This window comes from Rhododendron vialii, chromosome 13a (assembly GCF_030253575.1).
Source record: "Rhododendron vialii isolate Sample 1 chromosome 13a, ASM3025357v1".
NCBI lineage: Eukaryota > Viridiplantae > Streptophyta > Magnoliopsida > Ericales > Ericaceae > Rhododendron > Rhododendron vialii.
Window position 1 is genome coordinate 25,243,765 of NC_080569.1, and position 15,082 is coordinate 25,258,846.

At 38.4% G+C, this 15,082-nt stretch overlaps 2 protein-coding genes across 2 annotated transcripts; both read right to left on the reverse strand.

Moving 5' to 3' along the window:
* Nucleotides 1-1,102: 1,102 nt before the first annotated feature.
* LOC131313366 (sugar carrier protein C-like) lies at nucleotides 1,103-5,394 on the reverse strand. The gene is made up of 4 exons (XM_058341643.1): nucleotides 5,046-5,394; nucleotides 4,505-4,827; nucleotides 1,995-2,624; nucleotides 1,103-1,874 (listed from the first exon to the last, which is right to left on the reverse strand). The coding sequence occupies exons 1-4, from the start codon at nucleotides 5,176-5,178 to the stop codon at nucleotides 1,392-1,394; spliced, it is 1,569 nt and encodes a 522-aa protein (XP_058197626.1). The 5' UTR covers nucleotides 5,179-5,394; the 3' UTR covers nucleotides 1,103-1,391.
* Nucleotides 5,395-7,588: 2,194 nt separating this feature from the next.
* LOC131313397 (sugar carrier protein C-like) lies at nucleotides 7,589-14,686 on the reverse strand. Its single transcript, XM_058341684.1, has 4 exons — nucleotides 14,450-14,686; nucleotides 13,604-13,926; nucleotides 8,362-8,991; nucleotides 7,589-8,274 (listed from the first exon to the last, which is right to left on the reverse strand). The coding sequence occupies exons 1-4, from the start codon at nucleotides 14,583-14,585 to the stop codon at nucleotides 7,813-7,815; spliced, it is 1,551 nt and encodes a 516-aa protein (XP_058197667.1). The 5' UTR covers nucleotides 14,586-14,686; the 3' UTR covers nucleotides 7,589-7,812.
* Nucleotides 14,687-15,082: the final 396 nt, after the last annotated feature.

Here is a 15,082-nt window from a genome sequence, read left to right on the forward strand (position 1 = left end):
AATTGAACCCGAAAAATGGACTACTCCCCTCTCCGGTCCAATCAAAGACAGGTCACCCACGTTGGGCTAAAAGATACACAAGAGATTCTCTTTTTCTATTCTGACTCCAAAAGATTGCCAAGTTTCGAATTCAAAATGTTTGGATTTACGGTTCACCCCTATTGCTACCTCAAGCTAGTTAGCCTATTGACTGACATAGGGTTGATGTGGAAATGTACCCCAATTATTTCTACGTCTCTAGGTGGTGTCCGACTGTCCATAATTGCTAAAATTCAACAATATAATTATTGCCTATGATTCAGAGTGTTTGCTACTTTTGGATCCAACTATCAGAATATGCCCCTCATTTTTCTTCAAACAAAAACAATTGCAGTGATAATGGATATACGAAAATACCCCAAGCTGAATCCCCAATGGCCTCACATAGCACTTGGGACAAATAACACACTTTCAATGGAGAAACAAAACACATCATAGTGAAATGGATTGCAAATAATCCTCTCTTTTCAGAAATGACAATAAACTCATACAATATAGGTTAGAATGTTAATAAGTAGACGTCAAGTATAAACTCGAGACGTTGGTGAAGTTGGAATAATTACTCAAACCAACTGGGTCAGCTTGCAAGTTTGACTAAGAATGCTTTTTAGCATGAGAGCAATTATCATCCTTTATTTATTTATTTTTTGTCTATATTTATGTAAATTTACAAAATCCCGTCCAAAGCGTAAGGGGTTGCACTTAGGTGGTAGGAGTAAGAAGGTCAAGAGTTAACCTCCTTTAAGAGCTAATCTAACAACATTAACGATCACCGAGAATTTTCCTTTTTTCCGAATTTCCTTTTTGGCTGAATTGTGCATAACACCGTGCTGTGCACCCTAGCGCACAACAGGCCCCGGGGTTCGATGAGGGATTGCTCTATCAATTGCAGTTTTCAGTTTTTCAAATAAGAACAAATCTGGTGTGTGTTTACAGAGAACTAGAGTGTGAGGTGTAATACTCTCTCTTTAGGTCAAGTTCCATGTTTGTATTTTCAGTTCTTGTGAGAAAATCTGTTTACTTCGTTTAAACTTGAAACTAAATAAATAGCTAATACTTACTATTTATCAAATCACACTACAGTCCTTGTATTTAGCACCATAGGCTGTATTTTGAACAAAAATTCAGCACAAAATCCACCATTTCATAATTCTTTGACACTGAAACCAAATATCATGTACTACTAGACAAGTTGTAGTAAAACACAAGAACAGATCCATCTATAAGATAAATGAAGCCACCAAAGAGTCATTTCGAAAATCAACAGAACAAACACGGGCGAATTCGAATTAATCCCCCTCCCCTTAGCAAATCCTGTAAGTACCGCAACAATATAAACCCGCGGTAAAATATCAAACGCTTTTAGGCCCATGGCGGCCGTTTCCCATCTCGACGGCTCCATGACCCGGATAATCGACATCAACCATGTACCGGGACCAGAACCAGTGTTCCTTCCAGATAATCACCATTTCCTCGATCGGAATGTTCTTGGTCTCGGGCAAGAAGAAGAAGATGAAAATGGTCATTATCACCACCCAGAACGCGAAGAAGAGGAAGAGACCGAACTTGAGGTGGCAGAGCATGTTTAGGAAGATTTGCGCGATGATGAACGTGAAGATCATGTTGACCGACACATTAATACTCTGAGCAGCCGATCGGATTTCCAGAGGGAAGATCTCACTAGGGACCAACCAGCCTAGGGGTCCCCATGACCAGGCAAATCCCGCTACATATATGCAGATGAAGAGTACCACTACAATCGCGTACCACTTCGGTAGGTTTCCGGGATCCCCTTGGATTCCGAATTTGGCACCAATGCAGGCTGCTACTACAATCTGAAAACAAAAAAGAAACAAAAATCACAAACCATGATTCAATAGAAACATACCAACATCTACAACCAAACACAAAAAGTGCATAAAAGTGTATTGTCTGCCTTATGGAGTAATCTGTACCTGGCAAATAAGCATCTGAGTGCCACCCTGAAGGAACAAAAACCTTCTCCCCCACTTATCAACACCATAAATCGAAACAACCGTCGCACCCACATTGACAACACCGGTGATCACCGCAGACATAAGGGAAGCATCGCTTCCGAACCCAATCGTTTTGAACAAGACGGGTGCGTAAAACATGATCACGTTAATGCCGGTCAATTGCTGGAAGCAGGGAATCAAGATAGCCATTGTGAGCTGTGGCCTGTACTTCTTTTGCAACAGATTGGCCCACGGGTGCTCCACCATCTTGGACGCCTCGCTCGCCGCCACAAGATCGCTGAACTCCTCGTCCACGTCGTCAACCCCGCGGATTTGTTTGAGCTTTGACTTCGCTTCCTCGCCCTTGCCGCGTTCGATCAACGAGTTGGGTGTTTCCGGGAGGACCAACGACCCGATGGTGATGATTAGGGCAGGGACCATGGCTCCACCCAAGCTCAAACGCCATCCCCAACCACCTTTGATCTTGGCAAAGAAGTAGTTGAGCACATTGGCTACTAGTATGCCGATTGTGATCGAGAGTTGAAAGCCTATGTTGAGTGCTCCTCTGTACTTGTACGGGGCCATTTCTGAGAGGTATAGGGGCACAGACTGAAATAATACCGACATTCAAAACAATATTACCACCTCATTGAAATTGGCAAAAAAAAAATGTTTGTACCCGGTATATTTTGCGATTAGCATTTTCATTACGAAAAATAATTGTAACAATTCAATTTTGGTTATACGTTATCTTCGTATCTATTCAGATAAAACTGCAAAATCACCATTCCATTTTCCAATCAAGTAGGAGAACGATTAATTAGGCCAATATCATGTAGGACCATTAAAGTCGATATCATGAAGGACCAAGGTGAAAAGATCATGGAATAAAATGTTGTTTGTGAGGACCACATGTTCTTGTCATGAGGCAAAGTGCCAGAGAAAATTTGAAAAAAAACATGTCATTAGCTCAAGTCAAACTAAACACAAAACAAGAGGGGCAAATAGTTTTTCCTGTCGCTAGGAAAACTATCCGGTCCTCTTGGGTTAGAACGTGACGGTTTTTCGAGGACACTAAATAATTTTTTATTCGGTTCTCTTGGGCTACTACGTGACAGTACGTGTCCCAAGGACACTAAATAATCTCTCTTTTTTTCGTTTTGTTCTTTCTTTTTTATAAACAGCATTAGCCTCTCCATGAAGTTTAACACGGAATATACGAAAATGATTTACTTCCATAATTTTAGGATAAAATATATTTATTATTATTCAAAATAAAATAAGTCGTCTTCAGAGACCACGTGTTCTGGCCGTGTTTCGGGGGTTTAAAAATAATAGATTGGGACAATTATTATTATTATTATAAAACTAAGTTTGAACATTACAGCACGCAATTTCATTCAGTCTAATAATAAGCCGTTGTTGTCAAATCAATTTTCAAAATCTTAATTCAACGATAGCAGGTAAAATGGACAAACGGAGATGTCATGTGCAAAGAAAAAGAAGGCATGTACGAACTCGAAATATCCCTAAAAAATATAAAAATATTATTCAGCATTCTTGACACTGAATAATAGTAATCGTCTTAAAAAAGAGGGATTAGTTACGCCTAATCATTGATCATTGTTATTCATCTTCAGAGTCCCGAAAAGGATGGCATACTTGCATATTTAAGGCGATTTAATTCGTGCATAACTAGCATGCACAATATTATTCAATATTGTCATGAAAAAAATATAATCATGATGGGCGTACATTGTAGAACAATATCTCTCCACTTATTCACACCAGCAGAGTTTTTTGTACATTGTAGATCTTTTATACGGTACAAAAAAATTAAAAAATATTTTTTATTTTCATTATATTTGAGTTCAAAAATTAAAAATAAGAAATTTTACAAAAAGAAAATAAATTGAAACGGAGCCTTAGACTAGTACAGACTACAGAGTACTCCTACTCCTAGAGAGTGAAGCAATAACGAAGCAGATTCAAACACATCATAACCAAAAATGAAAAACATACATATTCCATGCTAGTGAAACTCAAAAGTCAGAGAGCAAAACAGAGAGAGAGAGAGAGAGAGAGAGAGAGAGAGAGAGAGAGATCTGTCGACGAAAACATAGCTGGATCAGAATATCAGGCTTGGAGACAAAAACAAAAAACCAAACTTTGGTCAATATTGAACTAAGCCCAGTTTGGGTTGATGTTTTGGTTAATTGAATGACATTTACCAAATCAGATCTGAAGAAAAGGGCATATATATATTTCAAGCATTCAAAAACTTATTTAGAATCAGAACCCGTGTTATATTTGCTTCCCACCACAAATTAAAAGAAAATAAAATCAGATTGTTCATGGACATTGATGGTTGTTATTAGCCACAATAAACCTTGTCCTGACTTCAGAAAAACACCAATTTTTTTCCTGTTCATTTTAAGAGATCAACAAAAATCCAAGAGAGAGAGAGAGAGAGAGAGGGGGATTTATACCTGATTGGCAAACCCAATGCCGAAACCGAGCAAAATACGGCCGAGAATAAGCATCCACACAGCCTGAGCGAGCCCATTGATTAGAGCTCCGGCTAAAAACAGGACTCCGCCAAAGAGCATCGACAGTTTCCGGCCAAAAATCCTCGTCACCGTCGACGCGACAATGGACGAGAGCAGAGCAGCCAAGTACAGAGACGACGTGAACATGGTCAGCGTCTGGCTGTCGAACTTGCAGTACTGGTTCGTCGAACTGTCCGCCTTTTCCTTCCTGTACACCGCCGGAAAGAATTTCTTCAGAAACGAGTCCATCGTTGTCACTCCACCTATAACACCCACCGTAAAAAAATATTAGCGTGAGATATTTTAAAGAACCCGGCTTCTCTGTCGTCTGTGTTTTGACTGCAGAAAGCAGTCGCATCTCGGTTGCCCATGATCAATAATTCAGATTTACGAACGAAAGCAAGAATTTAAACTAAAAAAAAGTTTTCTAACAGTCCAAAAAACAGATAGGAGGTTTTAGTGGTGGGTATTTTTTGTATACCTGAGATTCCGATATCGTAACCGAAGATCAGGCCGCCCATGGCCGCAACCATACACGTGACAGTGACATACAGAGTGAGATTGCCTGGATACGCCTTTCCGGTACCCTGACCGGGTCCAAAACCACCAGCCATGTTTGGTTCTCTGTTCTTGTGATTTCACTAGTTTCTGGAGAGGGAGAGAGAGAGAGAGAGAGGGGTTGTGAAGAGTCACGGTGGAGGAGCAAACAGACTAGAAACAGGGAAGGAGTTATGTATAGTACTTGCTATACATTTGGAGAGAGAGAGAGAGAGAGAGAGAGGTGTTGACTAGAATATAGAGGGGTGGATGGGTATGGGAAGTAGAAGTCGTATATATAGAGCGAGGAGATAGATGGGAAAGAAATACGCAGTACTTGGAATGGGGAGATTTCTTAGCTGTCAAAAGAGGATAATTATTTATGGCATTTTGATTTGGGTATTAATTAGGAGTACTACGTATCTTTTTCTGTTTCCAAGTTAGTAGAATATACTAATATTAATTAGGGCTTAATTTCTGGATAAGTAGATAAGATTGACTACTGTGCGCTAAAGTAAGACACAGCACGGAAAAATTGAATTCAGGAACCATTTGGAGTTTTTTTTTTTTCAATCGGTAGGAGAGATCATTATATCATGCGTGAAGTACAAAGTACAGGACACTACATTCATTGTCTGAGAGTCCACGAGATAATCAAACCCAATAACTAAGCCAACAGAATAAATAAGTTCATCAAAGAAATCACAATCAGTATAACCCCATTAAAGAGATAAATAACCCTAACAAATACAAAAAAAGAAAAAGAACACTCATACGAATTTAGGAAAATTCAAACTCCTGACCTTCCAATGGGATGCAAGAGTATTACCAACTGAGATAGGAAAGAGGAACTGAAATGGGAAAAGGGATAATTTCTTCAACATCCCTTCAACAATTAGTCAGTTACATAACTTAGCCCCTTTCATTTAAAAACAATGCAGTCAGACCCCTTTTAGGTCCAATTAAAGTTGAAATTTACTTCCACCCCTTCGGCTAAATTGCTCTCGAATAGATTAATGAGACGTACTCTATTGTGGTGTGTTCAACTAACAAGAATAAGTACTTATTTTTTGAATTAGAGGTGATGTATTATGAGAGAATGACGTGCTTCGTAAAGTGAAGAATAAGAACTTAAAAATAATAATCTTAGCGGAACGGAGCCTGATATTTATTAGGGATCATTTCAACTGTGAAGATTCTAGTGTGTGAGCGCTCAATATCTCAATCTTGGAAAAAAATTTAGTGTCAAGCGGGTAACACGTAGTGTCGCTCAGTACATCCAAGCAGTCCATTGGGTTTTTGGACGACTCGGATTTGGAGAAAGAAAGTGTTGGGGCGAGAGGAGAGAGAGGGTTTCAATCCGAACCGTCCAAAAGTGTATTGAACAGCCCGAATGTGCCAAGCGGGTACCACATTGGATATACCCACCCAGCACCGAAAAATCTCTCCTCTATCTCTTTGAATTTTATATCCCCCTTCCCATCAACATGATCAAGGTAATATTTACCCCCATCAAGACGTCTTCAAGGGGGCCAACTCATCCTTGGATGTTAGTTCTTGTTTTGAAAAGTTAAGTTACTGGGGTACCAAAAAAAAAATTGAATCTAATATGAGGACATTCAGGGGTTATTTGGTTATCAATGACTTTTTTTTTGGTGAAATACTTATGTTGTAACAGGTTATATTGCCTATCAAAATAAATACACGTTCTATAAATAAGCACACGTTTTATCAAGGTTATCAATGGTTACGTCGTTTTGGTGGATTGAAACCTGGGTGTTATGGTTTTTAGTTTGAGTACGGACTTGATCGTTTTTGGTTGAACTGCTTCTATTAGGATTATGAATAAGGAGGAAACAAGGGTAATTGCTTTGAGACTTTGGTGTTATGGATAATGCATAATGGCTTTTAATTTGAATATGCACACATTCTTCACTTTCATTTTTGGTTGATAATTTGATAGGGAAGACTTTGGATGTTGTTTGTTTGAACATCGATAACTATGTGAATTACCAAATAAATTTTATATCGTATTTATATTTTTCCATTTTTCTTTGCACAAATCCATTTTGTTCACATAGCTATCGATGTTTGATCAATCTAATTTTTTTCGTGTATTCCTACTCGATGAGGTTCGCAAAATGAACTATTTCGATCATTGTTGTGGGTCAAGTATGGGCTTACAACAACTCAAACCGGACCAGATTGTACACAATAAAAACTAAACGTGAGCTTGATCCGATGGGGGAGGAACTTGGTGCCATTGGCAACACATCCCGTTATAAAGATTGGATAAGTGATACAACTATTAAAAAAGACCAACAATTTGGGACGGAAGTGATATCATTACGCATTTCTGCTAACCGATGAAGCCAACTTTCTATTTTGAATAGTTGAAGGGGTCTACTTTGTATGCTAGTATATCTTACCACAATAAGCTGTATTTCGAAAGGAAAAAAAAACACAAAAAATCTACCAATTCATAAATTGTTGACACTGAAACCAAAGTAGCATTTACTAGAGGAGAAGTAAAACCCATGAAGAGTTCCCACTAGAAGATAAATGTAGCCACCAACCAGTACATTCTTCGAAAAAAAAAAAACAGAACAAACAAAGACGAATTCGAGTTTATCCCCCTCCCTCCAAAATCCTTTTAAGTACACAAATACAAAATCACACATTTTTGGGCTCATGGAGACCGTTTCCCCCATCTAGAAGTCTCCTTTACCGGCTACTTTGCCGGCCGGATAATCAACATCAACCATGTACTTGGACCAGAACCAGTGTTCCTTCCAAACAATCACCATCTCTTCGATCGGGATGTTCTTGGTCTCGGGCAAGAAGAAGAAGATGAAAATGGTCATCACCACCACCCAGAAAGCAAAGAAGAGGAAGAGGCCGAATTTGAAGTGGCAGAGCATGTCTAGGAAGATTTGGGCAATGATGAACGTGAAGATCATGTTGACCGAGACGTTGATACTCTGAGCGGCCGATCGGATTTCCAGAGGGAAGATTTCGCTAGGGACTAACCACCCTAGGGGTCCCCATGACCATGCAAATCCTGCGACGTAGATGCATATGAAGAGTACCACTACAATGGCATACCACTTCGGTAGGTCTCCGGGTTCCCCGTGAATTCCGAATTTGGATGCGATGCAAGCTGCTACTACAACCTGTTGATACACAAAAATAGAAAAAACAAATGATCCAATGGAGACATATAAAGATGCAAAACCATTCGAGATATAATTGAAATATACCTGGCAAATGAACATCTGAGTGCCACCCTGAAGGAATAAAAATCTTCTCCCCCACTTATCCACACCGTAAATCGAAACAAGCGTCGCACCAACATTCACAATACCTGTGATTACAGCAGACATAAGGGAAGCGTCGCTTCCGAACCCGATCGTTTTGAACAAAACCGGCGCGTAAAACATGATCACATTAATCCCAGTCAATTGCTGGAAACACGGAATCATGATAGCCATTGTAAGGTGCGGCCTGTACTTCTTTTGCAACAGATTGGCCCACGGATCCTCCACCTTCTTCGACTCCTCGCTGGCCGCCAAAAGATCGAAGAACTCCTCCTCCACATCGTCAGTGCCCCGGATCTGTATGAGCTTCGCCTTGGCTTCCGCGGCCTTGCCACGCTCGATCATCGAGTTGGGTGTTTCCGGGAGGACCAACGCTCCGATGGTGATTATGAGGGCGGGGACAACGGCTCCGCCCAAACTCAACCGCCATCCCCAACCGCCTTTGATTTTGGCGAAGAAGTAGTTGAGAACATTGGCTACTAGTATGCCTATACAAATTGAAAGTTGGAAGCCAATGTTGAGTGCTCCTCTTGACTTGTATGGGGCCATTTCTGAGAGGTATAGTGGCACAGACTGTAATTACAAATTTAAAACAACATTTAGCACTTCATTCAACATAACATTAAAGAAAAGAGATAGACTTATTCACTATTAGATTGTTAACCACTAACTCATTTAATTTAAAAGTTTAAGCCTGTAGAGAGGGGGCAATTTTATTATTTATACCTTTAATATTCACGAAGCCGCTATAAACAGAATGTTTACAGAGCCACGCGATCTCGGCCGTCCGTTTCGGCTTTGGACGGTCCGGATTTAAATGAAACTTTTCTGAGTTCCCCGAAAAGGTTTCATGAACATCCGAACTATCCAAAATACTCTTGGACGGTCGCGATTCACCTTCGTAAACAATTGTTCACGGAACCCTCTGTTAAAAAGATTGTCTGTAACGAAAAAAATAGGTGTACCTATAAATTTTTTTTTTTTGGTCACCTGTATATGGATCGAACGAGATTTAAGCCAGGAAAATGGTGGAATTTGCCAGTCCTGCTATAGGGACCAACGGGTCCTGTAGGGAAATCGTACCGACAGCCGCTCCGGGCCGTCTTCGGCCACCGGATGGCCAATATACACGAAAAATAGGGTGTTTAGATTAAGTACCCTACACACATAGGATGCCGTTGATTCCTGCGTTGGGCCCCTCATTTTTTTTTTTAGAATTTCTAGATGGCTCGGATCGCCGTCCGGTAACCGAAGACGGCCCGGCGCGACCGTTGATACGATTTTCCTTACGGGATCCGTCGATCCCTAGAGCAGAACTCTTTGCCAGTGGTGTGAAAGGAATAGTGTCTTGAGATATTCAGGTAAGATCGTATATAAAAGTACGATTTAATTTATCGATAAATTAATAGGACTACTTTTTTATAGTCTTGAAAGGGAATACACTATTTGGATAGAATCGAATAAACACCCGTAATTATCAAAAAATAATAAAAAATAAACACCCATAAGAATACAAAAACCTTGTCCTGTTTTCAGAAAGCATCATTTTGTTCTTTTATTATTTTGTTTTTGGAACAAAAAAACAAAACAGAGCGGAATATCGAAGAACATTCCTCCACCGAACAACGGTACTCTCTAGCTAAAACAAAACGGACCGTCCAAATTAGGGTGGAGCCACGGCTCCCTGAAATTTTCGTAAATTTCAATTTGAACCCCCATATATTCTAGTAGTACAATGTTTCCCAAAAATAATACTCCTCCCCTATAATATACTGTATATCAGATCAATAAAGAGGCCCGGGCATAGGAAATGGTTTTGGGACACGCAAAGGTAACTGTCGTCGTGCAACATTATTGAGAGTAGCGAACGACACGTAATAGTAGTTATTACGGTCGTGAATTTTTAAGAAATCATTAATGACCCCCCAAAAAAATTTGAATTGCCCAAATCACCTGTAACGATAGAGTATCATCCGTAACAGCCATGAATTGGAAATGGACTACTATGTCACGGGACCGGCTGATACGCATGCGATTTTCTATCTCACAAGTTTTTCGGGTTGTTAATACATGTGCCGAGCTAGTTTTTGCGTGCGGGACAGGGTTCACTGAGCCATATGTAGTTAACATTTTGAACCTTGCAATTAGCAAGTTTGTAGCGTATTTTTTCCCTATATTACTCTAATTCTATCCATTACATTTTCTCTCCCTCACTATCTAAAAATACTTCTTGGAGTATATGTTTTAGAAAATTAGGGGCCGGTCCCCTTTTTTAGGTTCAGTTTGAACCCAATCCTGAAATATTTTACCGAACCTAAATAGGCTCGGATATGTTGTATAATGGCTTTTTTACCCCGTTCTCTTATTCTCTCATCCCTTCCTCTCTTTGCAAGTAGACTACAACCAAATTCATCTCACTCCACTCCATGCCTCTCTCTGATCTCACTCCGACGCCTCTCTCCCTTGTGAACCACTGCCGACCACCTTTTACCCATAGCCGATCCTCGCCGGACCTCCGACGAGTGTCCAGCAACCTCCGACGACCACCGAAAACTAGTTATTGGCAACCGACAACCCTGAGGCCACTGCGAAACCTCTAGATTTGCTCTGTAACCTCTGAATCTGCTCCATAACTACTATTCTGAACCTTTTCTGCACTCACCAGCCATTGAAATCTCTTCGCCTTGGTTTGTACGGTGATTTTGACTTCTCCGGCAACTTAGACGAAGTTTCAACGACTTCATTTCCGGCGATTTCGATGGCGACTGAGGAATCAGGATACAAAAAGCAAAGAAAAAAGAAGGAAAAAAAAAAAAAGGAAAACCTATTCTCGCATTTCTTGATCACAACCAGGTGAAAGAAAAAAAGATCTAATTCTAACGATTTCGTTCGAAGAAATATTCTTTATTTTTTTCCAGAGTTGTTCTGCAAATTTTATGGAGCATATAAAATATATTAGTGGTGTATGTTGTGGAGTATGGAGCATATACAATATATTAGTGGTGTATGTTGTGGAGTTTGGTTCGTGATCTGGCGTGTAAGATGAGTTTTGGTGAGTCAATGACAATGGAAACGATAATGATAATTATGGTTGTTGCACAGCATTATTACTTCACTTGAAGTAAAATACACAGTTTATAATTTTTATTCGTGTGTGTATTTTTTTATGAGAATTGTGTATTTTTTATGAGAACTGTGTGTTGTTCATGAGAGCTGTCTATGAGAATTGTGTATTTTTCTATGAGAACTGTATATTATTCATGAGAATTATCTATTAGAACTGTGTATTTTCTATGAGAACTATATATTTTTTATGAGAACTGTTGGTAAGAGTATTTGAACTGTGTATTTTTCAGTTCACATAGACCAGTTCTCATAACCAATTCACAAAGCTAGTTCTCTATGAGAACAGTCACTTCTCATAGAATTGACTATGAGAAGTGACTGTTCACATAAGCAGTTCTCATAGAACTGTGTATTATTCATGAGAACTGTCTATGACAATTGTGTATTGTTCTCATAGAACTAATTATGAGAATTGGCAGTTCACATAAGCAGTTCTCGTAATTCAGTTCATATAACTAGTTTTTTATGAGAACTAAGCAGTTCTTATAGAACTGCCTATGAGATTTGGCAGTTCTCATAACCAGTTCACATAGCCAAGGATATTTTTGTTACCGTGTATTTTCTATGAGAACTATATTTTTTTTATGAGAACTGTGTATTTTAGTGTGTGGTAAAACTATGTGAATTGTGTATTTTTCAGTTCACATAATCCAATTCTTATAATTAGTTCAGAAAGCTAGTTCTCTATGAAAACAGTCACTTCTCATAGCCAATTCTTATAGAATTGACTATGAAAATTAACAGTTCTCATAGAACTGACTATGGAAATTGGCAATTCACATAGTCAGTTCTCATAACTCAGTTCACATAGTCAGTTCTCTATAAGAACTAAGCAGTTCTCATAGAACTAACTATGAGACTTGACAGTTCTCATAGCTAGTTCACATGACCAAAGGTATTTTTGTTCGAAATAATATGATTCAAGAATTGATTCTAAAAATATAGCTCTCATAGCCTCAGTTCTCATAGCCATAGTTCAGGGGTATTTTTATTCATTTGTGTATTTTCTATGATAATTGTATTTTTCTTATGAGAACTATGTATTTTCTATGAGATTTGTGTATTTGTTCATGAGAACTGTCTATAAGAACTATGAATTTTTCATGAGAACTGTGCATTTTCTATGAGAATTGTGTATTTTCTGTGAGAACTGTCTATGAGAATTGTGTATTTTCTATGAGAACAGTGTATTTTTTTATAAAAACTGTGTATTTTTCTAAGAGAACTATGTATTTTTTATGAGAATTGTGTATTGTCCATGACAATTATATATGAGAACTGTGTATTTTCTATGAGAATTGAGTATTGTCCATGAGAACTGTTTATTTCTATGATAACTACGTATTTTCTATTAGAACTGTGTATTTTAGTGTGTGTTGAGACTATTTGAACTGTATACTTTTCAGTTCACATAGTCATTTCAAATAATTCTCATAGAACTGACTATGAGAATTGACAGTTCTCATAGCTAGTTCACATAACTAAGAGTATTTTTGTCCGAAACAGTTCTCATAAAGACAGTTCTCATAGGGACAGTTCTCATAGAAATAGTTTTTATGGACAATTCTCATAGAAACAGTTCTCATAGAATTTTTCATAGCAAATGGTATTTTTTTATTCTTTCATAATTTCATATTCAATATGGATCTTGTTTAGTAGATATCGTCGAGTAGATTCCAAAAATATAATTTTTTTTACAAATGAATATCTACAACAAAATATATGACTTTTTAAAATTTAAGCAATGTTTTAATGGTGCACCAGTGCTCATGGAGCATTGGATAATTTTTCTATACTAGATGTTCTCTGGTTCCGTCCGTTGATGCGCGTGGAAGGACATGGTTGGAATAAAAAATACAAATAATTGTACAAAACTAAAATAAGACCGAACCTAATTTTTTGGGCCAGCCTAAAAATCCCCATATATGTTTTGTATTTCTGTTTAAATATACATTGCGCGCCCCATATATTTGAGTTCGCCAACTTCGTCTAGTGCTCCAAAATCCAAGGACCGGCCTTGTCAACAAAAATTCTTGGGAGAGGGGTTTTTTTTCTTTACCTGATTGGCAAATCCAATGCCAAAACCGAGCAAAATACGGCCTAGGATAAGCATCCACACTTGTTGAGCGAACCCATTGATTAGAGCTCCGGCGCAAAACAGGACACCGCCAAAGAGCATCGACAGTTTCCGACCAAAAGTCCTCGTCACAGTCGAAGCAACAATCGACGAAGTCAGAGCAGCCAAATACAGAGATGATGTGAACATAGTCAATTTCTGGCTGTTGAATTTACAGTACTGGTTCGTCGAATTATCTGCAGTTTCCTTGCTATACACGTCCGGAAAGAATTTCTTCAAAAATGAGTCCATCGATGTCACTCCACCTATACCAATCAAAATAATTATTAGTCCAGTAATTTGTAAGGACCTAGCTCGTCTTGTCGTTTGAGTTTGGACTGCAGAAAGTAGTCACACCTCGGCCAATACCCCACAAAAAACCAACGCAAAACATATAAATGCAATTTTTTTTGAATAAGGATAATAATAATATAATCTAATTATTAAGCCAAAACACACCTAAATAATTTAGATTTATGAACAGAAATCAAAAATTTTGAACTATTAAAAACACTTTTAGGTGGCTCCAATTGCACGGACTGCTATCTACAATCCAATAACATATTGCAAAGAAGCTGGATTAATTTTCAAAATTTCCAAACGTCACAAATTCATACTCTCTATCTGTTTTCTGTCTGAAAATTTTGTATCGTGAATACTGTAGTGTTTTTTTTTTCCATAAAGAACTGAGTCATTTATAAAAAACAAACTAACAAATACTATAGTTTGTTAGTATAATTAAGAAATGATTAAAAGGTGTGATGTTTTGTGAAGGGTATTTTAGTATACCTGAAATTCCGATATCGTAACCAAAGATCAACCCGCCCATGGCTGCAACCATACATGTGACGGTTACATACAAAGTGAGGTTGCCCGGATATCCTTTCCTGAGGCCCGGAGCGAGTCCGTAACCATCAACTGGCATATTTGGTTATCTTTTCTTTTGAGAGAGGGAGAGAGAGAGGGTGAGTTATGTGTAAAATAACTTCACTTATAGAGAATGGGGGTGGTTGGCTAACAATACATAGAGTTGTATGGATATGAGAAGTATGTATATATAGCTTGAGCAGATATGAAAAGAGATATGCAGGCCTTGGAATGACGATATTTCTTAGCTGTCAAAAGAGCTAGGATATCTAGGAAAATTAATCCATGGTTGGCCTGGTGGTGAGACATAGTCCTGAGCTCATTTGATTTTCGGATATTTTAGTAAGTACATAGGTTTAAAGGAGGATATGGTAGAAGAATAGATTCATTAAGCCGGCGTGGACAATCAAAAATCTACGAGCATCTCTAATTTTTTAACCAAATGAATCTTTTGTTGACTTGTGTGTGTGAGGACTCATATTCTTAGGATGTCCCACTATTTAATGAGTGATGTTTACATTCAATCACTTCGTTAGTTTTTTAATGAAAGTAACA

Coding starts and splice junctions, on each gene's coding strand:
- LOC131313366 (XM_058341643.1), bottom strand. CDS start 5,178: ATGGCTGGTGGTTTTGGACCCGGTCAGGGTACCGGAAAGGCGTATCCA. Junction 4,828..5,045: donor TTACGATATCGGAATCTCAG/GTATACAAAAAA, acceptor TGGGTGTTATAG/GTGGAGTGACAACGATGGAC. Junction 1,875..1,994: donor CTCAGATGCTTATTTGCCAG/GTACAGATTACT, acceptor TTTTGTTTTCAG/ATTGTAGTAGCAGCCTGCAT.
- LOC131313397 (XM_058341684.1), bottom strand. CDS start 14,585: ATGCCAGTTGATGGTTACGGACTCGCTCCGGGCCTCAGGAAAGGATAT. Junction 13,927..14,449: donor TTACGATATCGGAATTTCAG/GTATACTAAAAT, acceptor TGATTGGTATAG/GTGGAGTGACATCGATGGAC. Junction 8,275..8,361: donor CTCAGATGTTCATTTGCCAG/GTATATTTCAAT, acceptor GTGTATCAACAG/GTTGTAGTAGCAGCTTGCAT.